This window comes from Kwoniella newhampshirensis, chromosome 12 (assembly GCF_039105145.1).
Source record: "Kwoniella newhampshirensis strain CBS 13917 chromosome 12, whole genome shotgun sequence".
In the NCBI taxonomy this organism is placed as follows: Eukaryota; Fungi; Basidiomycota; class Tremellomycetes; order Tremellales; family Cryptococcaceae; genus Kwoniella; species Kwoniella newhampshirensis.
Genome location: NC_089965.1, coordinates 290,911 through 315,255, shown reverse-complemented (window position 1 = coordinate 315,255; position 24,345 = coordinate 290,911). Strand labels below are relative to the sequence as shown.

The 24,345-nt window shown below is 50.6% G+C and overlaps 10 protein-coding genes across 10 annotated transcripts; 7 read left to right on the top strand and 3 right to left on the bottom strand.

Annotated features, from left to right (window-relative positions):
• Positions 1-221: 221 nt before the first annotated feature.
• Positions 222-765, top strand: IAR55_005696 (uncharacterized protein; the record flags this gene model as incomplete). Its single annotated transcript, XM_066948787.1, has 3 exons — positions 222-365; positions 470-622; positions 721-765. 3 exons carry the CDS (start codon positions 222-224, stop codon positions 763-765), a joined length of 342 nt encoding a protein of 113 aa, XP_066800560.1.
• A 1,138-nt stretch (positions 766-1,903) lies between these two features.
• On the top strand, positions 1,904-2,488 carry IAR55_005695 (uncharacterized protein; the record flags this gene model as incomplete). The annotated part of the gene is made up of 1 exon (XM_066948786.1): positions 1,904-2,488. The coding sequence occupies one exon, from the start codon at positions 1,904-1,906 to the stop codon at positions 2,486-2,488; it is 585 nt and encodes a 194-aa protein (XP_066800559.1).
• A 3,631-nt stretch (positions 2,489-6,119) lies between these two features.
• IAR55_005694 (uncharacterized protein) lies at positions 6,120-6,905 on the top strand (the record flags this gene model as incomplete). The annotated part of the gene is made up of 1 exon (XM_066948785.1): positions 6,120-6,905. One exon carries the CDS (start codon positions 6,120-6,122, stop codon positions 6,903-6,905), a length of 786 nt encoding a protein of 261 aa, XP_066800558.1.
• Positions 6,906-7,191: 286 nt separating this feature from the next.
• IAR55_005693 (uncharacterized protein) lies at positions 7,192-8,153 on the bottom strand (the record flags this gene model as incomplete). Its single annotated transcript, XM_066948784.1, has 4 exons — positions 7,192-7,585; positions 7,647-7,789; positions 7,872-8,013; positions 8,116-8,153. 4 exons carry the CDS (start codon positions 8,151-8,153, stop codon positions 7,192-7,194), a joined length of 717 nt encoding a protein of 238 aa, XP_066800557.1.
• A 280-nt stretch (positions 8,154-8,433) lies between these two features.
• On the top strand, positions 8,434-9,733 carry IAR55_005692 (uncharacterized protein; the record flags this gene model as incomplete). The annotated part of the gene is made up of 5 exons (XM_066948783.1): positions 8,434-8,481; positions 8,538-8,638; positions 8,689-8,767; positions 8,823-9,305; positions 9,365-9,733. The coding sequence occupies 5 exons, from the start codon at positions 8,434-8,436 to the stop codon at positions 9,731-9,733; spliced, it is 1,080 nt and encodes a 359-aa protein (XP_066800556.1).
• Positions 9,734-10,140: 407 nt separating this feature from the next.
• Positions 10,141-11,565, top strand: IAR55_005691 (uncharacterized protein; the record flags this gene model as incomplete). The annotated part of the gene is made up of 5 exons (XM_066948782.1): positions 10,141-10,237; positions 10,362-10,462; positions 10,535-10,628; positions 10,742-10,825; positions 10,934-11,565. The coding sequence occupies 5 exons, from the start codon at positions 10,141-10,143 to the stop codon at positions 11,563-11,565; spliced, it is 1,008 nt and encodes a 335-aa protein (XP_066800555.1).
• A 197-nt stretch (positions 11,566-11,762) lies between these two features.
• On the bottom strand, positions 11,763-15,203 carry IAR55_005690 (uncharacterized protein; the record flags this gene model as incomplete). The annotated part of the gene is made up of 9 exons (XM_066948781.1): positions 11,763-12,146; positions 12,215-13,008; positions 13,076-13,295; positions 13,371-13,536; positions 13,602-14,173; positions 14,235-14,419; positions 14,481-14,733; positions 14,808-15,054; positions 15,133-15,203. The coding sequence occupies 9 exons, from the start codon at positions 15,201-15,203 to the stop codon at positions 11,763-11,765; spliced, it is 2,892 nt and encodes a 963-aa protein (XP_066800554.1).
• A 306-nt stretch (positions 15,204-15,509) lies between these two features.
• On the top strand, positions 15,510-16,653 carry IAR55_005689 (mitochondrial 37S ribosomal protein uS12m; the record flags this gene model as incomplete). Its single annotated transcript, XM_066948780.1, has 4 exons — positions 15,510-15,678; positions 15,863-16,125; positions 16,500-16,572; positions 16,631-16,653. The coding sequence occupies 4 exons, from the start codon at positions 15,510-15,512 to the stop codon at positions 16,651-16,653; spliced, it is 528 nt and encodes a 175-aa protein (XP_066800553.1).
• A 182-nt stretch (positions 16,654-16,835) lies between these two features.
• IAR55_005688 (uncharacterized protein) lies at positions 16,836-18,126 on the bottom strand (the record flags this gene model as incomplete). Its single annotated transcript, XM_066948779.1, has 3 exons — positions 16,836-16,996; positions 17,152-17,785; positions 17,842-18,126. 3 exons carry the CDS (start codon positions 18,124-18,126, stop codon positions 16,836-16,838), a joined length of 1,080 nt encoding a protein of 359 aa, XP_066800552.1.
• Positions 18,127-19,177: 1,051 nt separating this feature from the next.
• Positions 19,178-24,148, top strand: IAR55_005687 (uncharacterized protein; the record flags this gene model as incomplete). The annotated part of the gene is made up of 5 exons (XM_066948778.1): positions 19,178-20,009; positions 20,066-20,839; positions 20,896-23,466; positions 23,542-23,609; positions 23,678-24,148. The coding sequence occupies 5 exons, from the start codon at positions 19,178-19,180 to the stop codon at positions 24,146-24,148; spliced, it is 4,716 nt and encodes a 1,571-aa protein (XP_066800551.1).
• Between the last annotated feature and the right edge of the window lie 197 nt (positions 24,149-24,345).

Genomic DNA, 24,345 nt, shown 5'->3' with positions numbered 1-24,345 from the left:
CATCTCACCTCACCGTATGAACCCCTTTGTCTCCTTTCTCTGCCAGTTGGAAAGCAGTGACTATATCAGCAGCTAAAAGTGGTATATAATGGGTGAATCTGAGCGACACAACATACATTCCTGCCTTTTCGTCAATTCCGTGTCTATTCTTCTGCCACCTCACAAAACCTGCTTTCATAGACTATTGCTATTCCCACGTTCTAGTTCATATCATAGCTACAATGGCAACATCAAATTCCGAGCCTAAGAAGATTGCTAACAGCCAGTCGACCGCCGACACCGGGTCTGATACCACGTCTGCTTGGAATGACCCTGCGGTCAGAGCGGCGTGGGATCGCGCCTCTGGAACTACCTCAGGAGAAGGGGTAAGTGACCGAAACCAACAGGTAGTCAGGCGGAAAGGTGTTCATAGACCCCACCGCTGGCGTGGAATGTATACTCATACAACCACCAACGCTGACTCTCGCAGGGCCAGTCGACGGCCACTCGTTTGGCCCCGACTTACGCAGACGTTGCGCGCTCCTCGACTCAATCCTCTTCCCGGCCGCCTGCCCAACCGTCACGGCTGTCCGCACGAGCCGCTACTTTTCAACCTAGTGATGCGGAGGACCGGAACCCAGTGGTGAGTGGCTTGTCTTTCTCTGACAAGCCTTGTACCCTTCAATTGATAACATTCCCCGGTAATTCTGTATGAGGCTAACGATCTGATATTCCGTGAAGGGATTCGGGATCGAGGACGACAAAGCGTTCATCCCCGACCTGTGAGTCATGAGGAGCTCAGGTCGGCCGCAACACACAGATGGGGATATGGAGGGAGCGCGATAACTCTGAGGTAAATAGCAGACATATGAAACTGCGATTCAAGTTGCAATGCGATACAATGGTGTCGACGTTACATACAAAAACACTCACTTGGAAGAGAAGATTACTGATCGCTATGACGTTATCTGGACTGTTGCCTGCTGTAGCACGACAGGGCTAGCTACTACACATGAGTACATACGATCTGTTCTGATATCTTGACTCCTTCCTCCTATGAACTGTACTAGGTCTGAACGGTGTACAGTACTATGCCCCGGGAGACGAGCATGACAATGCCACATTTATGGGCTCACCCTACAATACAAACACGTCATGTATATTTTACACCGCACTGCCAGCTCAGCGAGAGAAACGCACTGCTGCTAATCTGTCGGAAGCTCAAAGACCCCGATCACACCTAACTTATCGAGTACCCCAATGACCTGGGGGCCCTTTGATAAAGCAGTAGAAAGGATGACTCCAATTGTTTCACGCTGAGACCCTTTCTTGGGCTCCATACCGATCATCAAGCTCATATATCCCTGGAGCTACCTTTGATCATCTTGACTTATTGTGATAGCAGCCAGGTATCGAGTCAGTGCCACCAGGCTGGTACATGTTTGACAAGGCCGCATGATTATCACTCACACCAACATTTCCCCCTGCAGAACCTTTGTTTGGGTTGTTGAACAGACCGGATGAGACACGTTGTCCATATACCATTGTTTGTACTTGGTTGCCTTCACACGCTAACGTCATTACACGATGTCAAGGGCTCCTTGTCCTCCTGACCTTTGTGGACTGGCGGAGCTCAAGGGTGGGTTGTACAACAGTGGAGATGCTTTATGACGACAGCAGCACGCCATGGTCGCTTATCATCGAGCCGGTGCCGCTGAAAAGGAATGATCATGGACCATAGGCCAGCCATATCATGAGCATACTCAGCCTGCCACAGGTATAAAGGTCGAGCCTTGTGCTTGCAGACTCGACCCGACCCGCACCATTCCAAACTCACTATACCTCACACTTTCAGAACAGCTTATCTACCTCCACTCGCTTAACTTACAATCGTCAAGCTCGCTCAACCCAAGCACTCATCAAGATGAGCGACAACAACAACAACAATAACAACAACAACTCTTACTACTACAACAGCAACCCCGGCAATTCCACAAGAAGTAACACAGGCGGCTACCACAGTCAGGTTCAGCCCGCCAGCCAGTACCCTTCAGGCTACCCCGGTGGCTACCCCTCCCGAGGCGCCCCAGGCTACTACGCACCGACCTCAACGGGAGCTCCTTCCGCATCTGACCCAAGTGGCTCTGGCCGCCATGAGGGCTATCAAGCCATATACCCGCCTGGCTATCAGGCTTATGGCACTACTTACTATCCAGGCCAGACGTCTCGGGTCAGCACTCTTCGCCCTCCTTTGAGGCTGTCCACGGCTGGTCCAACGGGCAGTCAGACTGGATCACAGTATCTAAGCAATGTGCTTCGCTCTCCTATCCAATTCGACCACCAGGGAAGGCCAAAGAACATTGCTCCTGCTGGCAGTGGTGCCTCCGGACAGCCGTCCACCACTCAAAGCCCATCGGGTAAGACCCCCGGCACAGCGGTAAGTATTGACCTATCCCGAAGATTGCAGTCAACGCGAGACTTCGTACACGTTTCCCTTGATTACAAGTAGTACGCTGATGCAAGATGACAGGATTCTTGGAAGGACCAAGGATATATTCCTGACCAGTTCCCGGGCAATTAGAAAAAAGGAAAATACAGGAGAAGTGACTTCGGATCATACAAGATCACTCGACCAGCAACAGAAGTTATGAAGGGGGGTCTGCGCGGAATGCTTGGAGTGGAGTAGCTAGTGGTGTATGAAGTTGACAATGTGTTGTCGTGTCCGAGTCAGCCTTTCAACCGCGTCCAGAGCGAAAATGCAGTAGCACCGGATATGGACATAAGCCCTCTTCTGCGCCGCAGGAACTACTTATGGTGCAGATGGACTTCCTGAGATCTAAAATGAGTCAGCTTCTGAGCAGACGCTTCACAAGTACCTCACATCGGTCCTGGTATCTCGAAGACGTCTGTGTATCCCCTGGACCTTTGCTTCCGTGTCACAAAACGACTGAACCGAAAAGTACTGGTCATACCAGTGGAATCTGAGGCCCTCAGAAGGATTCCGCCATTCTGCCACGCTGGAGGAGACCAATAATGTGACACCTGACAAAAGTGGACAAGAATGGGCAGTGTCGCTCTGAGAATGTCACAATCGTCAGAAAATGCTTCCTTGGTCGATCCAGGGGGTTCAGAGGAGCAGTTGTCAGACACGCTTGATATGGATGAAAGCAGGGGTCGAATACGATAGGATGGCTGTGACGCATTTTCTCAACTGTTCCTTTCATCGCGTCATTCGAGTCCTATGAGCTGTCGCCCTCTTCCTGTCCAGGGTGACTTTACGATTCGATATATACCTCAGCGTCATGACAAGATCCGCCGCACTTCTCACTGTCGGACTCTTACCAGTACCTAAGTATCTCCCATACACATCGGTGATTCCAAGGATTATCTATCTATAGTCAGGTATCTTGCAACCAGAATATCTCACCTCCACACTCAGATTTATATTGATCTTACTGTCAAGCCCTACATATCATTCCGATGCCCAGTACTAGCAGCACAGCACCTTTGAGAAGGGCACAAGGTTCCTCTCGCTCCACTGACGGCGGATGAGAGGCTCAGCGAAACCATTCAAGCAAAAACAGTATCCCTGCTTGGCCGGAAGAATCCCGCTCTCTGAGACAATATCCCTCAGTCGAAGCAAGAGACGCGGCTGAGAGCAACAGAGGTTGGTATGGTACGACCAGTACCTGGGCATCTCACCCAGACTGCCACGGAACACCAGGCGAATGGGCCGCTCACATCAGGACTAATATTCCATCTGGAAAGAAAGCCCAGGAGTGGAAGGAAGTAGGTCTTTTCTTTCTGTTTTTGATGTCAGTAAAGTCCTGACGCTGTCTGAAGAGCTTCGGGGCTGACACAGACGATTTGGAATACATCCCGACTATTGAGTCTAAAATCGATTCAGCGCACAGGCGAGACTAGGATCTCGCTTGGTCTCTCTGAAACGTGAGGGTATCCCATGGAAGCAGAATGAAATCAGCGATCCCAGTTAATGGCGCGCAGTGTGTGATTTTGTAATCGATGCTGAAGGGGTCTTTTCATCCCTTCACACTTCCGACTTTGTTATATAGGGCCCAATCTATTGTAGCACCGATAACGAGGCTGGACCCTGCGCAAGGAGAGACATCAGGATTTCGGTGCATTGCTTAGAAAATAAGGTCACGATTGTAAACTCCTGCTTGGCTTCCACGTCTCGTCGAAAGATACCTGCTTTTGTTTTCTTCTCAGCTATGGAAGCGTGCCACCGTCTCATGGTGTTGACTTGGAATGAGACAGTCTGGCTTTCCGCTTGAGTAGGCCCACTCTGCTAGGTACCATCTCCAAATGCTATGACCCTCCCAAGGCATTCACCAGGACACCTACTTTTAGTGGCTGGTGTACAGCTCCTTTCACCGTTGAAACATGGGTTGGACGCATTGCGTTCTAAATCACTCATCCTTCTGTCCAATTACCAAACGTACAGGAAGGCTCTTAAGGCCCTTGAAAGCATCACGCACGATGACGCAACCTGGTAGCTTCTGACGACATTTGGCGCAGTGAAAGGGACTCACCGTCACCAAGGTCTTCCTTGCTGACACCATAGGTACAAGCCTGAGACCGATTGGCGCCGAGAGCGCCCTAACTAGAGTCTTCCCCTCGGAAATGTACTAAACTACTTTTCTTCCTACTCTCCACACAAAACTTTCCTGTCACGACAACGTTCAAGTCTCCAATATGGACACTATCATCCACCATACTTCAGCACGCACTTCATCTGTCCCTTCTGTACTTTTGTCGTCAATTATGATTCCAGCACTTCACAGACTCACCATAACCATCGTTCTCCTGGCGTTGTACCTGACAGACCTTTCGTATTCCCCGCCCCTGGCTCCTCACAGGAAGAGGTTGGAAGCTTGTCCCACAAGTCCACTGCTTCAGGCGGATTAAATTTGACTGCACCTTCTGTCACGCCTTCATCTGGACTTACGGGCGGCGATAGTCTTCGAGGGTCGTCTCGATTCGTATCAGAACGATCTGTTGGTGCTTCGACAACGAATCGAAAGAGCGCTTTTTCAGACAACCGAACTCCAAAACCTTTCGGACCACGACGTCCTACCGAAGAAGAATACAAGACATCACGTCTCGTCCTGGATGAAGAGGATGGAAAGATGAAGCCCGTGAAAGCCCTCAAACAGGCAGAGAAGAGCAAAACATGGGAAGTGAGTCCTTCTCAGACTTGCCACGACGTTTCGCTGACAAAGTTCCATCAGAAACGCTTCGGAGGTGACGGCCAGTGGATTCCTAATGTCTGATCGGTTTTGAGTACACAGCAGCCGTGGCATACATAAAACTTTGAGGCAAGGCTAGATACAGCATGAGATTGTGACAGTAGATAGGGTACTTGACAGCACCGGTGGAGCATAAGAGTGATGCATGGAAAGACACTGTTGACATTGACTGACATATAGCTCCTTATAGAACTGTCATTCCAGGTGGACGATCTATCAGGTTCGCCACAGGCTGTTACCACTCGCGCCTCGAGGAGACGTCCGGAAGGATTAAATCAGATTACACTACCATGACAAGCCTTGCTAACTTCTATTCTCTGATCGCGTCATTGCCATAGCCAGTCTGAACAGATACTGAGCCTGTACCGCAGAGCCAGTGACGTTGATCCCTCACTCCTTCCGTTCACAAGAGTGACTGTGAGGCGCAAGCTCATCAAGATACTACCCACTGGTTCTGACATCCTTTCACTGGGCAGGGGTAGAGGGGTAGACCGAAGTGTTTTACACTGATATTCCAGGTATTTCCAACGAAGATTTTCTCATGATCATGACAACATTGATCCTCATGATGTCAACTTGCGTATGCAAGCTTGACTGGAGGGCTATGACGATTAAGCTGGCCTTCGATCACCTAACAAGGAGAAGCAAAAACGCAGTGCAATCCGGCTCCGCTGCAACAAGAGCTTTTACTGTCGTGAATTCGCGCTTTGGTGTGTTGAAATTCCTCCAACATGGATACATAGGGGAGAACTGTAGTCTGTTTACCCAAACACTTTCACCCTTTCCCAAACATCCTTCAGCACTTGAGCAATCACCTTGTAGCATTTGGTTTTCGTCGCCGATTGACATACTCCTCACACAGTTCTCATCATGGGTGACAATGACAATGCAAACTACTCGGGTGTTCCACCCAGCTCCCAAAGCGGACAAGGAGGCTACTATCCTTATTACGGCCAAGGTAATAGTGCGACCACCAATGACGGCTCGTCAGGAATAGATCCGCATACAGCCCCCGGTTCAGCTGCTTCTCAGAGGTATGGTGGGTATTTTACCAGCCCCCAAACTTCCGGGGGCGTGTATGAGTCTCAGCCCTCGTGGGTGCAGGACAATACCGATCGAAACTTCAGTGGTCCATCTCAGGCTTACGCGCAGATGGGCGCATATTCAGCAAAACACAACATTAGTGGATTCAACTCGAGAGTCCCTTATGTTGGTGTCCCCACTACCACGTTTGCTTCGCGATCAGGATACTCCTCAGGTCCACCCTATTCCCAATGGAATACCCATCAAAATGCTCCCAACACCGCTATGGCCAGCGGGCCTTCTGGCTTTGGGACAAGAAGTCGATTTCCTCCGGGGACACAGCCTAGTCGTCATCTACCCCCAGGGGATGAGAGGACAGGGAAAGCCAGAAGTGATGCCAAGAAAGTGGCAAGAAGGATGGAAGTAGAAGCTCAAAGAAGAGGGGCCGGAGAGGCTGCGAAGAAAGCTCGAGAGGACAGGAGCAACGCTGAAGAGAAGATGGTGGGTAGATTACCGTTCCCTCTTACGGCTATCGCTTTTCACATCACCTCTTTGAGCCCACGTATCTTTCAAGTCTGGAAAAAGGCCAACATACTGACGAGAGACCATGTAGCACTTCGAAGAGGTGGATGACGATGAATTCGTTCCGGTTTTCAGCGACAAGTAGTCGAAGCTCTAGAAATCCTGAACGCTGACCCAGATCAGGGGATGAAAGGTGCTGTAAGATCCGTAGGTGACATCGGTGATTATACGACAGATAGGTGGATAGTTCGAATCACATAAATCATGTGAGATCGTTCAGGACAGCGTGCAGTATCCATTGGTCCCTATATCATAATCAGCTACAGAATGTTGTCACATCTATCCGGCCCTGTTACAAGATTACTGAGGTGACACCGTGTGAGAAACATATTGAAGCTCATCTAACATCGTCCGTAACCTCCTTCACCTCCTCGTCCATCATGTCCTCTAAATGCTTGATATCGCCCCAATCGTCCACGCTCCCCTTCCACTTTCCGTCCACCCACTTGCATCTGAGTACCATCAGACTCGTATTATAACAGGGTAATCTAGGATCAACATGACTCGCAAGGCCGAAGCGATAAGCTGATGAAAGGACAAGAGAAAGAAAGGAGCCTAACCATGCGCCATGTGAGACGACGAGGATGATAGGTTCGGGTACAGGTTGGTCAGTAGGATGGTGGTGCGAAGATCGACGAAAGTGCTTGAAAGGGCTGGATGAAGGCAGTGGTCCTTTTGGTTTGTGTAAAGCGAGGAATGAGTCGAACCACGCTTTCGATCGTGCAGCCAGTCTACCATGAACACCACATAAGGGTTGTAGCAAGCTCAACAGGGAAAAGGAGCGCGACCCACGAGTTGACACTCTCTGCATCAGCAGGAACCTTTTCTCCTTTCTCTCGTCTTCTACCTTCCAGACTGCCCAAGCCTCTCTCTTTAAGTCCGTCTGCCAAGGTCAGTGTGAGGTCAGGATGATGTTGCAAGACTATCTCGGCTGTCTGAGCATAACAATGAGCCATATCTCTATATCGGATAGTGAATCATCTCGACAGGAAGCTCGTGCTTGTAAGAGATATTTACCTCTCTTGCACGAGACAAGGGGGACGAATGTGCCTCGAATATCTCGAATTTTCGTAATCTCTCCGCCAAGCGGGAAGATTCAAGACGACCATGATCATTCAATGGAGTATCTTTATGGCCCTGTATGATACCTCGGACATTGCTACATTGAGATGGAGCAGCGTCAGCACCGCGCGTTGCTGAAGATCGCTGTGTGATAGGGGATGACATCGTGATGCGTCTCACAAACGCCACCGTCACTCACTCTTCCGTCTGTCCATGTCGCGCAAGAAGGATATACATTGCTTGTGTCTGACGAAGATGTAACACATACAGAGATTCGAATCCATCTCCGTCTCTCTCTGAATGGTCATGACGAGTGGAGGCGCATCGTGAAGCTATCATTCTGGGATAAAATGGGATAAATCGATCGCACATATATTCGGTGGTGATGATATGGAGGAGAGCAGATATCAACGTGCTTTCTTTTTCAAAGCAACTTCTCATCATCATCATCCTTTCCATTTTGAACATCGTTCTCCATCAATCCTACCATTCCTACGTCGACTGGTTTATAAACAGAATGTCCAGCCCAGAGACTCCCCTCATCGTTGCTATCGGCAATCCCTTGGTATGTTCTTCGACCCTCATTGATCATGCGTATGGCTAAGTGTATCATGATTATAGCTCGACATCCAGGTCAACCCCCAGCAAGGTCCCGAGTACCTCAAGAAGTACGAGCTCAAGTCAAATGATGCTATCCTCGCCGAAGAGAAGCACATGCCCATGTGAGCCAACTCAACTCGTCAACGAGCCAATAGCTGACCCTTCATGCTAGCTACGATGACATCGTTGCCAATGCCGATGTGACCTATGTCGCTGGTGGTGCTGCGCAGAACTCTGCTCGAGCTGCTTCTGTGCGTTACGATCTCTTCACCTTTTTCCGCAGATGCTAATCAGAGCTGTGTGTAGTACGTACTCCCTCCCAAGTCAGTCGCCTACATCGGTTCCGTCGGTGATGACGACCTCAAGAACACCCTTGAGAAAGTCAACGAGTCTGAGGGTGTCATCTCTGCCTATCAAGTTCAGCCCGCCCCTGCTCGAACTGGTGCCTGCGCCGTCATCCTATCCGGCCACGACCGTTCTCTTTGTACCACTCTTCGAGCGGCTGAGATGTTTACCCCTTCTCACCTTTCCGAGCCTCAAGTTGCCAAGTACATCGCCGACGCCAAGTTCTTCTACATCGGAGGTTTCTTCCTCACTCACGGTGTCGAGAGCGCTCTTGAGGTAGCCAAATCTGCTAGCTCCAGGGGCAAGACCGTTGTCTTGAACTTATCTGCTCCTTTCATCCCTCAATTCTTCAAGGTTCAACTTGAGGAGTTATTGCCCCACGTCGACATCTTGATCGGAAACGAGAGCGAAGCCGCTGCTTACGCCGAGGCCGCTGGTATGGGCGTGAGTACATGAAATGGCATTGCCGAAAGACGTATAGTAGTTGATATCACTTAATACAGAGTGCTCCCCTTACCCAAGTCGCTACAACCCTCGCCGCTTCCTCAAAGTCCAACGCTTCTCGACCTCGACTCGTCATCATCACCCAAGGTGCTGACTCTACCCTCGTCGCCTCTTCTTCCGCTTCCGCCTCTGCCGGCAACCTCAAACCCGAAGACGAGAACCCCAAGACTTATCCCGTTTCCAAGCTCTCCGACGACCAAATCGTCGACACCAACGGTGCTGGTGACATGTTTGCTGGTGGTTTCCTCGGTGCTCTCGCTTTGGGTAAGAGCTTGGACGAGTGTATCGAGACTGGGCACAAGTTGGGCCAACTGTGTGTCGGTCAAGTCGGACCCAAATTGCCCTACCCCAAGGTTAGCGTTTTGTAGACAGAATACTTGCCAGCCATAGATTATCAGGGTGCTATGAGCAGAAGAAAGTAGGAAGGGGGCCTCAACGCCAGTGTTGCAATAGGACAGAGTGACGAAAGCAGATACCACCTCTGACGGGATACCATATCACATACATTATAAAATTAGAGATGAATGAAACGTTCAACAGGGCGAGCTAGCAAGGCGTGGATTGATTCCAGTGGAGAGTGTCCCTGAGACTGGAAATTAGTTGAAAAATCGACGTGGAGGTTGTCCACCGTTGTCGTTAACGAGTGGCAAATAACACAGTCACTTCCACGTCGATATATGCATCATTCTCAGCATCCTATATACAACGTTATTCATAAATACGAGTTCAACGCGAACTTGTGTCAACACACGAACAGAGCCATACTCAAAATACGATGCCTTCTGCGCCTAAGAAAGTCCCTTTGAAAGCCATCAAGACACTCACGTTCTATGCCGATCAAGTGACAACGGCAAGAAGAACAAGTCCCATTCGTGAGTTGGTATCCGTTTCCTACAATGGTGCACGAGTCCTTGCACGGTGTACGGTCATGAAGCCGTATATATCTATGACTATCATGAGGGTCAAATGGTGGCTGACTTGGTGACTCACCCGTAGCTCAATTGACATGTGTTGGAAAAGCATGTAAATCGTTTCAACCAGAAGTGGTGCAATGCACGAATATGGGAGACGATGGTTTCGCAGGTGTACAATGGAGGGTGGGTCGGGTTGTTCTAGCTCGCGTCTGGACGACACCGAGAAACGTGGACTGACAACTCGGTTGTGCTCAGTGTGACACGGATCTACCCTCTTCACTGCGGATGGGGAAAGTTGAAGTTTCATGTGAAGGATGGTCTAAAGCTGGCGATTCGAATGTCTTGCAAGGTGAGGCGGACGTCCCGAGCTTCCGGCTCTCGCTTTTGGTGCTATTAGCCCTTCCGCTGCCGTGTCTGGACTCCACCAGAGGAAAGGAAACACAGAGCTGACTTGGTCACCAGGGTCCTGCGGACTGACGTACAACCTTCATAAAGTTGACAGAGGACTGGAGTATGGACAGTCTTCTGGACTACCATCGACTTTTGGTGAGTACCCCCCTCCGTCACTCGTACGTCTCGGCCGTGATATAAGACACTCCAGCTTTTTGATGGTGTACCAATTCCAACATATACTGACTAGTAATCTTCGTTCAGACTCTTTCCTCGGCAGATCGTTCAACACTCTATTTTGGCTCATATCCGGCATCATCCTTTACTCCCTGATCCGATCATTGATTCTCCGATTCTCCCCACGATACACACCTCCTCCATTGTCGAGATTTAACCCATTCTCAGGCGGTGGCGGCGGCCCAGGTGGTGGTGGTGGTGGTGATGGTGGAGGAGGAGGTGGTGGTGGTGGAGGGGGTTGGTGGGGACCTGGATTCAATCCTGGTTCCGGACCAGGAGGCGGTGGTTCTGCTCCCCCTCCACCATATACGAAAGACCCCTCAACCGTCCCTGAATCCACCGGTTCCAGTACCGGTGCAACTTGGGGACCCGGTTTCTGGACAGGTTTAGCAGCAGGTGGTCTGGGTACATATTTAGCTACGAACAGAAATCTTGCACAACAACAACAACAACAACAACAGCTCGGAAGAAGATTGGGTAGACCGATCGGACCTGATGCAGGATGGGGAGCAGCGAGGAGATTCGATGATGATGGAGATGAGTGGGATAGAGGAGTGGGACCTTCTCGCGGAGGGAGAGGGGGAGGTGCGGGCGGGGTAGGAGGGGGCATCGGGGAATTGAGAAGAGCTACTGGCTTTGGGGGTAGTACGACTAGGTGACAGCATCTTCTTCCGGATGGCTTCTGTTTATGATCAAATATGCAGAACGCCACTTCGTGCTTTGTTACGGTGACAGGACGACGACGTTATCGTACCTTACATGTCCTTGAGATGAGATCTTCCGGTGCAATCCAAGACGATGGATTTGAAAGTGTGACATGACTATGCAAGTGAGGCGGATACCAAAACGGACTACCTTACTTCCCACCTTTACGCATCTTCCTCTTCCTACCTATCATGCTTCCCAGCTGATTACCCATCTTCTCGATGCCTCTCTTCTCCTTGACCTCTGGCACAGGGGCCGGCGTAGGGTTGGCTTTCTTATCCGTCTTGTAAACCTTTGATTGAGGTGCCAATCGGGGTCTATCACCCGAACGTTTATCACCACCACCACTCCCGCCGACGGCCTTGCCTTTACCCTTCTTTTCGTCCCATTTTCGTTTCTTCGGTTCAGGAGCTGCACCCTCATCATCTGTATCTTCAGCTTCGATCCGATCTGAAGCTTTGCGCTTGTCGCCTTGTCGAGGTGTGGATCCACCATCTCGGTGTGAGACAATCTTTTCCACTCGTCGTTTGACAACCTATCGCGCATGGACGAATTCCAAAATCAGCCTGGTATGTGCAATGGCGCGATCTCAAAAGCACTCACCTGGATATTCTCGATACTGAACTCAATCATCAAGGTCTTCCCACCTCTCATGCCTCCTCCAGATCTATCGTCACCTTCCTCCAACCTCCCTTCAATCTTCTTCAATCTCCCTTCTAGCTCTTCCACACTTTCTCCGCCCTTCTTCTCGTCCTTATCATCCTTCTTCTGAACTGCCTTCTTTGCTTTGTCATCTGATTCCCCTGCACCGGCGACAGGACCTTCCGCCTTCTTCCTCGCTGCGATCAAAGCTTTTTCTGTCCTTTCTTTGATATCGCCTAATTCCACCTTCCACCAATCCCACATCAAAGTGCCTACAACCGGATTATTGTTCGCCCATCTCAACACCTTCAAAGCATCTTTATGACTCCTCATTTCCAAGAATCCATATCCTTTACTTCTTCCTTGTCCAGTCAACGCATCAACCTTTTCAGTCTGTCTCACGATCTTCGATTGGATCACCACCGTCTCCCTCTCTTTCCCTTTACCCTTCTTGGAGTCTTTTCGAGCCGCAATCGCCGCAGATAAGGTATCATCCATTTCTTCGGATCGTGCGAGTCCTTCTCGATCACCAGACTTCACCTCATCGTCAAATGCTCGGACGGCATGGATCGCGAGTCGTTTCAAGGTACGATCAGTGGCGAAAAGAGGTAATTGTCGGATTGAGAGACGGGTCTTCGAAATGTATAGCGAAGGGTTGGATCGAAGAAGCGTCTTTCGAGCGTTGAATGATTGTTGTCGTTTCTCGACCTCGGATTCAGGAAGAGAAGCAGCAGCAGGAGAGTTGGGGAAGATCACTGCGACGAGAAGGTCGAAGGTCACTCTCCGTTCTGCCAAATATTCAATGATTCATCAGGAACTCACCTCCTTCTCGCATGAGATAGGTGTTTCGCTTATCACCCGCTTGTCTCGACCTCTCACTGTCTTCCTTCATCTGTCCTGCTTCCTCTCTGGTCACCGCTCTGGTCACATCCAGAGTTCGGCCATGTATGACAAGTCGACTAGCAAGGGACGAGGACGGGTCGGCAGTGAGAACGGAAGGAAGGGCGAAAGGGTTCTTAGCTTGAGCTGCGCCTCCTCCAAGCTGTTGTCTTCGCGTCAGCAAGGATGATCTTTACGGTGCGGTACACCGCCAAATTGGAGTGGCTGCGAAACTCACAGGCATGGCATTCGCCCCAGTCTCTCTGGTGACCCGCTCAGCCTCCTCGATAGCCTCATTTGCATGTTCCACATTCCAGAAACAAACGAATCCGGTTCCTCGAGATCGACCAGTGAATTTATCCATGGTTATTCGGGCATAACGTAGGGGTCCGAAAGAGCGGAACCTGCACACACGAAGTGTCAATGGTATCTTTCCAAAGATTTCGAACAATTGGACATTATCACTCACAATGCATTGAGCTCCTGCTCGGTGGTTTCGAAGGGAAGATTTCGGATGAATAATGTGCTTCCAACACCAACTGCAGGGAGTTTTGGCTTGACGGGCTCTTCTTCCTCGGCATCCTCCATGTCTTCGTCCTCATCCGCTCCATCCGTTTCATCCCCTTCGTCGTCTTCACTACCACTTCCATCATCACTCTCGGATGCCGACTCTTCGTCGGAACCAGATCCTGAATCTGACCCTGACGCATCTTCTTTCTTCTCGTCCTCACCGCCTTCGACTTTCTTTGTCTCTTCCCATTTCTCCTTACTCAATGCCCAATCAACAGCCACCACTCGTCCCTCAGTGTCTGCCTTTCCGCCTTTGGCTGTCTTCAAGACCTTGCCGTTGACACCTTCAATGGCCTTTTCGGCGTCGTTCTTGGTCAAGAACCAAACGAAGGCGAAACCTCTCGCACGAGGTGGAGGAGGAGGCTTCGAGGGGTCCGCAGAAGGGGGAAGCTTGGAAGGGAGAGTTGGGAGATCGATTGAGTGGATAGGTCCAAAGGGAAGGAATGAGGCTCGGAGATCCTGGACAGTGGTCTAAGGGAAAGGATTAAGCACCGGTTAAAGGATCGATACATAGACAATGAGATCAACTCACATCCCATGAGAGGTTTCGGACGATTAAACGCCCCGCATGACTGGGGTTCTTGCCTTGACCCTTCGCAGATAGCTTTTCCAATCGTTTCTTCAGGACACACGACAAGAGAGCACCCTTGTATGTGTGACCATGGAGTTTGGGGAGGGCCTTGAGTGCATCGCCATGCGAGGGGAAGATGATGTTGGCTAAGCAGGGTCAACGATCGGGTTGGCAATTCCATCACTCAGAGAGTCCTTGCAAACTCACCACTGTCTTCTGGCACGGCTTCACCGTCCTCGGAAGTGACAGGATACACCAATTCTGCATTCTCGTTCACCTTTCGGACCTTCTTCCAGAGCACGTTCTTGGTGATAGCTTCTGGTAGTCCGGAGAGGACGAGGGTACGAATAGCGTTGGGATCTGATGACTTTTCTTCTCCGGGAGCTGCTCGAGGTGTGGGTTTAGGCTTGGGATTCAGTTGAGCTTCCGCTCGTTCCACTTTACGTTCTTTGAGTGACAACTATGAGTAGGGCATCAGCAATAGTTCAAAAGTGTTCGTTGTTGCGCCTGGAGGAGAGATAGACAAGGACTGACTCTTTCGTCGGCCCATGAGACTCTGATCTTCCTATTACCGCCTCCAAAACCACCTCCATTTAGCTCGGCGAGCGCCTTCTCCGCATCTTCCCTCAAAGAGTAGGTAACGTATCCTACACCTTTCGACTTGCCGGTCTCCTTATCGGTAGCCACGAATCCGTGTCGGACAGGACCGAGATATGAGAAATGCGTGAGAAGGTCCGTCGATGTTGCAGTGTAAGGAAGGGAGGAGATGAACAGTGTTGTGCTAAGAAAGTTGAGGTCAGACAGTCGGAACAAGTAAATGGCGCAAGGAAGAGAAGATAGCGAGACCAAAGCGACTCACTTGACACGCTCTTTCCTCTCTTTCTTGGACGAGCTCCCTTGGTCAAGAGCTATGAAGTCTTCCTCTGACATTGTTTGTAGATGAGCCAAAGGGTCGAGGTTAAGGATTGATGATTGAACGAGACCACCATGCGTATACAATGAAGGTTTTGTGAGCAATCTTCTGAAATCTTTGCAGCTGGTTTACCGGAAAGTGGAGGTGTTATACAGACATGGAATTGCCACGTCATTGAGCGGCTCATCAGTGATAAGCTTCCGCTTCAACCGAAATGTTACATGCAACACACAACCATCATCTTACCTGACTCTCATCTCGTATACTGAGCTCAACTCGACTGCCCACCAGTTCCACATATCAAGATAGACCGACCGAACAATATGAACTCGACACGATCGCTTCTCGCTCTGACGGCGTCTTTCTCTCGAATGGCAGTACGACCACAAATTCCGACATTCGCATCTTCGTCTTCGGGAGCTGCGTCAGGTCGATTAGGCGAAACGAGAGGGTTTGCTTCGAGTTCCAAGCGTGAAGCGACTATCGGGCAGGGTAAGCGGTTGTGAGATCGGACATGGATGAAAGTAACACAAGAACACTACTGATAGAGAAATTCTTATCTTCCTCCTCTTCTACTGGTCTGAATGTCCGATCGCTCACACTCATACCAATCATTCATCATCGAATCAATCGCTGCAACCCTCGCCTTCGCTCGGCCTCGACTCACTCGTCTCAGTCCTACGGGGAGCCCGATCATCGACTCGCCGGAAATCCAATGTCCCTTTACTCCAAAACTGTTTCCAGAAAAAGGCCGTATGCGCCAAAGTCTACACCACCAAACCACGTAAACCGAACTCGGCCGTGCGGAAAGTCGCGCGAGTGAAACTGAGTAATGGGATGATGACCACTGCGTACATACCGGGTGAAGGACATAATCTGCAGGAACACAGTGTGGTTTTGGTGAGAGGAGGTGGAGCGAAGGATCTTCCGGGTGTTAGGGTGAGTGATTGATCAATGTGAGGCGCGGCAAGAACGTGCGGCATACGATATCTCCGAATGTGGGAGCGAGAGAGGGGCGGTGATCGTGGAGAGGCTACGCGGTTGAGCAACCAAGAGTGTGTCAATCAACTGCCGCTGGGATATGAGGGCAGGAGGCGGAGTGCGAAGGCGATCGACTGGAAGTGTGAGACGTTCTGGTTACCTGGAAAGTATCCTCGGAGTCAGGATGTCGCGAACACTTTTCGCCGGCAGAGTGGTCCAGCCAAAAAGCTCACCAGCGAGAGGAGAAGCTTCTGGTCCCGACAAACGAGGAACTTGCGAAGCTTAGACTGTACCTATCTCTCGATCAGCGCTGACACACACTCCCTTCTTAGTACAAGATCATCCGAGGCGCTCTTGATCTCAATGGTGTTGCTGGTCGAATCACCGCAAGATCGAAGTTTGGTGGTGAGCAGTATCACTCGGATCGGTATGTGCATAGCTGATCCGATCCCTTGGACCATAGTCAAGAAACCCAAGAAGGGATAAACGCGCAGAGAGAGTGAGGTAGCATATCTGCATCGACGAGGACTACATGCATACATACCCGGATCATATCATACTGGTTTTCTACCAAGCTACAATGTGCGGTACAACACGGTTCTATGTTACGTGATCATCCACCTCGTCGTCATTGTCGCTGCTTGAAGCTGTCCGGCAGCCCCAGCCTATTATACCGCCGAAGCTCGCTTGTTCCCCCATACAAATCTTTTCACTCTATGTCCCACTTCTTGCCCTTCCCCTTGACCGTGACCGTCCCTCCAGCATTCTTCGCAGTATAGGTCGTCATCGCATCCCAAACATACCAACGACGCATCCCGATTACAAATGCCTGCAGACAGCGATGGTCAGTTCTCCTTCCATCTTTCGAGAAACCAGGATACCAGGATATTTGGAGCAAGCGGGTGGAGCGGCGATACTCCGAGGATGGATGAAAGCCAATTGGAAGCTACAGATTGAGTTGATTAACGGGACACCAAGACTCACAGCACCAGCTCTCCGTATCTTCATCCCGGGCAGAGTTATATCCTGGCAAGTCGAATCGTGGCGCATTGGGTGGTGGTGCCGATCCGGATTTCGGTAATTGCTGACCAGGTTTAGCAATTGAAGGTTTAAGCCCAAGAAGCATATCTAGACGTTTTCGAGTGTCTTCATCCATCCCCACCTCATCGTCGTCATCGTTATCGGCCGGTACGTGACTCGGTAGCGTCGGGAATGAGAAACTGGTTTCTTCATCCTCAGCCGAGTCATCTTTTCTGTCTTGATTCGTTTGTGGTCGCTTTCTATCTTGATGTGATGGGACTTTTGGCTCCATTTCCTCTTCGCTGACAAGTGTGGTCGATGGATCATGCAATCTTTCCAGACTCGCTTCTTCCGATGCACGCGCCATGATCTCCTCTTCCGTCTCTTCGTCCTCTCCAGTCGGTTCCGGCTCTGATTCCTGTCCTTGCTTGTCATTCTGAGCGGACTCCTCATGTATATGAGACCAAGCCTCGTGAAGGGCTGCTCGAGCTTCTCGTTCCAGTCCCAGGATATCTGTTGTTCGAGTTGGTTGACAAGGTGACGACGACATGATCTGATCTTGTGAAGCAGCAGCGATACTCGCCAGGAAATCCTCGACCTTACTTGTGGTCTCGTCAGCGTGCCTTCGACTACCAAGATTACACCGCAACTCACCGCTTGATCCCCGTCGTCTTCCAGCACAAGCTCATCGTCAGATATCCCTTTCAGCCTCGCTATTCTCCTCTTGAAATCTGCATCGCCATCGCCATCTCCCGCACTGCACCTCGAGATAGGGGGGACATGACCCCCGGCAATGCGTTCCAATTCTTCGTCATCTCCCATCGCTTTCCTCGCTCGTTCTTCCACATGAGCATTGACCGTCGAGAGTGGTGATGACAGGTCCGTCTGCGGTGGTCTCAGCGCTGCGAATCGTTTGAGCAGGTCATCGTCCTCAGACATGATCGTATGTGCTGGTCAATGGCATGGTACTAGATCAACCAATACATAACCATGCGGCAACCAACAGATAAAGGAGATGGATCCAATGACCGGTAAAAAAGGAGACAGTATCATGAGGCACGGGGAACGGCGGCCGTACAAAGTGCCGCTGCTTTGTCACCCAGCCGTCTGGATGTTTTTGTTTTTTGTTGTTTTTTTTTTCTCCGAGCAAGTTGAGGATGTCTTGGCGGACAGAGTGCATCTTCCCGACCGAGGAAGATGTCGCGGGGGAGGAAATTGGACAAGGGGCGTCAGGTCAGTCGAGCAATGTCCTGCTGGTGGCATGCAGAGTGTGCTTGACAGCTTGAGCATGCGGTGACCATTTGCAGAATGACATGCGATGCATCTTTCATGATGCTTACGACAGAGTCATCTCTTTGTTGGCGGTCATACTCACCAGCATGATACAAGGTTACTACTCGTCGAGACCGAAGGCCGAAGGGCTGAGATTACCTTTACATAAGAACAGACTGTAACCATTGTTATTCCCGTAGTTACATGATTTACTGTCCATTCTCTTTTCTTCACGTCGGATAGGGTAATCAACAACAAACCAACCTTTTCATTATTATTATTATTATCATCATTATTATTATTACTAACCGAGCAGCACCAGCAGTGCTTTTCCCTCCGCTCTTCCCGATCTCTCTGACTAAAGCGACACCAACTTATCAATCCCCTTTCGCCATATACATCTCTCTCTATCTGCCATTGCATCCTCCGACTGTAATACCACAAGTCGTCCAGTGCTGTCGACTGACAACGGTCCGGGTCACCATCCTCATGGCTCGGTGACATACTGATCTGGAAATCTACCTCGGCAGACGTAGACGTAACCCGCGTCCCCGGCAAAAACAATCCACACCTTCTCACTTCTTGCTTGGCGTCACTTCGGTCAATCGATAGACGTTCTCACGGCTCCCGACTCGTCGCATCCTTGTTGTCATCACCTCCTTTCTCCCTCCAACCTCGCCCTTCGCTGCATCTCAGAGGGTGATCGCAACCCGCCGAGATGGCACCAGCATCTGCCAAACAACCGTTGGTTCCGAGATCCAAGAAACATCAGCCATCATGGTTTCAGCGGAACATCAGCGGACCATTCGCATCATTGGCTCCTAGTCGTCTTTTCGCTCGGAAAAAGCGACCTGCTATCGCACGATCGATCTACATCAATCAGCCGATTCCAGAGGACTTTTATGACAAGAAGGGTCGAATACTCAAAGATCATCTCTACCCTTCGAATCAAAATGTCACGTCCAAGTATACGGTCATCACCTTCTTACCGAGGAATCTGTTCGAACAGTTCAGAAGAGTCGCCAACGTTTTCTTCTTGGCCATCAATATCTTGCAATTCTTCCCGAAGTTCTCGACCATTTCACCCGGATTGGTCATCCTGCCTTTGATCATCGTCCTCCTCATCACAGCGCTCAAAGATGGTTACGAAGACATAAAACGACATCAAGCAGATCACAGGACAAATCATGCCATCGTGCACGTCCTCGGTGGACCAGGCTACGAGAATCACAACCCGATGGCAGCCAAGGACAAGACGTTCGTCCCAGGAATACCGTTACCGAAGCGTCTCAGCAAAAAGGCAAAGAAAGGAAAAGCGGGAACAACGGATCTGCTGGAAGAGAACAACACTATTGCGGAACCGGCGCCCGCTGCTGAGCCTCGAGGCGGCCAGGGAGGTTTGGCGAGGATGAGGAGTCAGGTATCAAATTGGGACGACGATCCCGAAGCGGGAGATGCACCAGGAGAGCTAGGTTGGCATAGGACTATCTGGGAGGACGTCAAAGTGGGAGACATCGTCAAAATCTACGACAACGAACAATTGCCAGCGGGTGAGTTACAAGTTTGAGGTTACTTCTCGGATTCGATACTGAAACTTCACGTATAGACATCGTCATCTGCTCCACCTCTGAAGAAGAGGATGTCGCGTACATCGAGACCAAAAATCTCGACGGTGAGACCAATCTCAAATCTCGAAATGGTGTACCTGGCCTGTCTCATCTCGACTCCGCGGAGGCCTGTGCCAAAGCGAAGGTGCGCGTCGACGTCGATCCCCCAGAGGTCAACATGTTCCGACTCAACGGTGCGGTTGTCGTTCTTGACGAGGCTCAATCGGACGGCGATCACACTATTCATCCTGTTACCCTTGAGACCACCCTTCTACGAGGTTGCGTGTTGAAGAACACCGCTTGGATCATTGGTATCGTCATCTTCACGGGAGCAGACACTAAAATCATCCAGAATGCGGGTGCTACACCTTCCAAGCGAAGCAAGGTCGAGCGTCAGATGAACCCTCAGGTCTTGATCAACCTCGCCATCCTTGCTTGCATTGGCATGGTATGCGCTATCGTCGATCATTTCAACGAAGTGACCTGGACGGGCGAAGGAGCGTACTGGATGCTGTACAACGATACTAGCGGCGACAACCCCAACATCAACGGTTTGGTCACCTTCGCGAACGCGTTCATCACATTCCAAAACATCGTTCCGATCTCCCTTTACATTTCAATAGAAGCGGTCAGAACGATTCAAGCTGCATTCATCTATTGGGATAGGGCGATCAAGTATCAGCACAACGGAGTCACGACAAGGACTGTGGCAAGGAGTTGGAATCTGTCAGATGATCTTGGACAAATTGAATACGTGTTCTCTGACAAGACGGGTGAGCAGTCTCTGCTACACACAGATCCGTTCCCTTTTCGCTGAGATTGTGCACAGGTACACTTACACAGAACGCAATGATCTTCCGGCAATGCTCCGTAGGCGGTAAGGTCTACGTGAGCGATGACCTTCCCCCCGCCAACACTACCATTGGACACACTCAAGAAAACGCCATTCACAAGTCTCCCTCCGATTCGAGCGATTCCGAAGCTACTGCCCAAAATCAAAAGGTCGACGGCGATAGCGAGAAAGCAGAAGATGTGAAGGTCGCTCTGCCCAAAGAAGTGCTTGCACCCTTCCACTCTGCTGAGCTCGATCACGATTTGGAAACCCACGACACCGAGCAGTCACGTATTCTTCACGGTTTCTTCGCAGTCCTAGGTCTGTGCCACACCGTACTTGCAGCCGAGCCTGAGCCCGGAGTGCTGGAGTACAAGGCGCAATCGCCCGATGAGGCGGCTTTGGTTCAAAGCGCTGCCGATGTCGGTTTCGTCTTCCGCGGACGAGATCACAATGTTCTAAAAATGTCGACACCTTTCACGGAGGAGCCGGACGAATACGAACTTCTTCACGTTCTCGAATTCAACTCCGCCAGGAAGAGGATGTCTGTCGTTCTACGAAAGCTGGACGAAGATGGCCGGATCTTCCTTCTTTGCAAGGGGGCAGACAACGTGATCTTTGAACGTCTGGCCCAGGACAACTCTCAAAAGGAATTGAGACAGAAGACGGACCAGGATCTCCAATATTTTGCTTCAGAGGGTCTTCGAACGCTTTGCCTCGCATACAAAGTGCTTGACAACCAGGTATACGAGGACTGGGCCAAGGAGTACCACAACGCTACCGTCGCTTTGCATGATCGTGAGGTCAGGGTCGAAGAGGCATCGTCGAAGATCGAGAACGACCTTGTCTTGCTCGGAGCTACAGCCATTGAGGACAAGCTTCAAGACGGTGTACCAGAAACAATTTCCGATCTCAAGCGAGCTGGAATCAAAGTGTGGGTCGCCACAGGCGATAAGCTCGAAACTGCTGTGGCTATTGGATACACAACAAACCTCTTGACCAAGGACACAAACCTAATTGTCGTGCGAGAGGGAAATCATTCAATTCAAGATCAGCTGCGTGATGCTTTGGTAGGATTCTTTGGCGACGAGGAAGACCTGGATCGAACTACTTCGAGAATGAGCAGTCGACTCTCGGGTGACCAACCAAGGCTTGCACGAGTCAACACCGGTGTCCAGTCTCTAGTCGGCAGAGACAACGGTACACGACCTGGTGGATTCTCCTTGGTCATCGACGGACACGCCCTGGCTCATTGTTTCGATGACGTCGACACCGAAGCTCTTCTCCTCGCCTTGTCTACCCGCTGTAACACTGTCGTCTGTTGTCGAGTTTCTCCCCTTCAAAAGGCTCAGATCGTGCATCTAATCAAGGACAATCTCGGTGTCATGTGTCTTGCCATCGGGGATGGTGCCAACGATGTCAGTATGATTCAAGCAGCCGATGTGGGTGTCGGTATATCCGGTGAAGAAGGTCTTCAAGCTGTCAATTCGTCCGATTACGCTATCGCCCAATTCAGATACCTCAAGCGACTTCTTTTCGTGCATGGTCACTGGAGTTACTACAGGAACTCAAGCATGATCCTGAACTTCTTCTACAAGAACATCATCGGTATCGGAGTTCTCTTCTGGTTCATGATCTACTGTGGTTGGTCGACGACTTATGTGTTTGCCTATGTCTACCTGTTGTTCTGGAACGTTTTTTGGACACTCGTTCCTGTCATTGCTATCGGAATCTTCGACAGGAATATCGACGACGAGGCACTCATGGCTCTACCCGAACTGTACCGACGTGCTCGACAAGGCAAATACTTCGGTATCAAGCCTTTCATCTATTACATCATGGAAGGATGGTACCAAGCGGCTGTCATCTATTTCTTCATCCATTACACCTATGTGACGACTTCTGCTCGAGGGGACGGTTACGACGTTTACATCTACGAAATGTCGACCACACAAGTCATAGGTGCCGTCATGGTTGCGAACCTTTTCGCTGGTCTAAACATCGCTTCCTGGAATGGCTGGGTATGGTTCGCAATTTGGGTCGGCCCATTCCTCATCTGGGTCTTCACGGCAATCTACTCAATCATTCCTACCAGCTCTTTCTACACCGGTGTGTACGGAAACGATGTTTTCCTCTTCCGATCTGCGGCGTACTGGTTCGGATGGCCCTTCGTGATCGTCATTGCATTGTTACCAAGGTATCTAATCAAGACTTTCAACCAAAACATCTTGCCCAGCGACGTGGACACCATGCGTTTGGTTCGAAAATTCCAGCCGGACGTGGACATGTACACCCACCCGATGTTAGGTGGGAAGTTGCAGGAGAAAAAGGGGCATCCCGAATCTGATGAGGAGGATGATTACGAAGAAGGGCAAGATGAGGGAATCAGATTAGTACCGGTCGGTGATGATCATCAAGCGTTTGGAAAAGGCGATCAACACTCGAATATGGAGTCGGGTCTAGGTCAGGGTCAGAGACAGGTTTCGGCGCAGAAGCTGAGAAGGAGTATGGAGAGTCAAAGATCGAGGTTTGGGGGCCTTCACTCGGCGAGAGGAAGTGCTTTGGACAGTGAGTCGGGACACCATCTTGTTTCACGTGGCGAGACGTCATGGAGACAGTTCGGAGCTGATAGACTGCTACCAGTGTCGACCGGATTGGAGCAACCGCCTTCGAGAGGATACGATTTCACAATGGAAGAGCATGGTGTTGCTGTGAGTCGACTGGGATCTGACATTAGCACATGTGACATCTTGGCTGACAAATTTCCTGTTACTCGTAGATCCAACGAATGCAATCTCAACTCTCGCAAACTTCGTCGCACAGATCACGCGGTCCCAGATGGTCCAAGTCTGTCGGAGCCAGAGCCTCGCGCGGCAGCAATACCGGTCTGGCCAACCCACCGTTCGGTAAACCCTCGTCGGGTATCGGTCGAATAAGAGAAAGAGCTGGCAGTATCCTGTCCCGAAAGAGAGCGGGGACCGATGCCACGCAAGGGAGCGGTGATGTCGGTGCTGGTGTGCACGAAGGCAGTCCACACAAAAGCGGGGGCTTCTTAGGCGGAATCAGCTCACCGTTGAGAAAGAAGAGTATGGCGTCACCTGTTCCAGCACCTTCGTCAGGATCAGGAGGAGCGAACCTGGAAAGACAAAGATGGGATGATAGGGAAGATAATCAGGGCGAAGTGAGAGAATTGGGTAGGGATCTGGGAAGTGGTCAAAATATGGCACCGCCCGAACCACCAAGGGTGTAGAGCGTTGCTTAGATGACGATGGTACGGAGTTGGTCAGGCGGGGGGATCGGAGTGTCAAAGCGCAACGAAGGGAGAAGATCAGTCATCTATAGAATAGGATATGCATGGGTTTATATTACTGACTTGCGATAGATTGCGGGCCTATCGATGGAACAGTGATCCACGTGGATGTTTCGGTGAACGACCGCGTCCAGTAC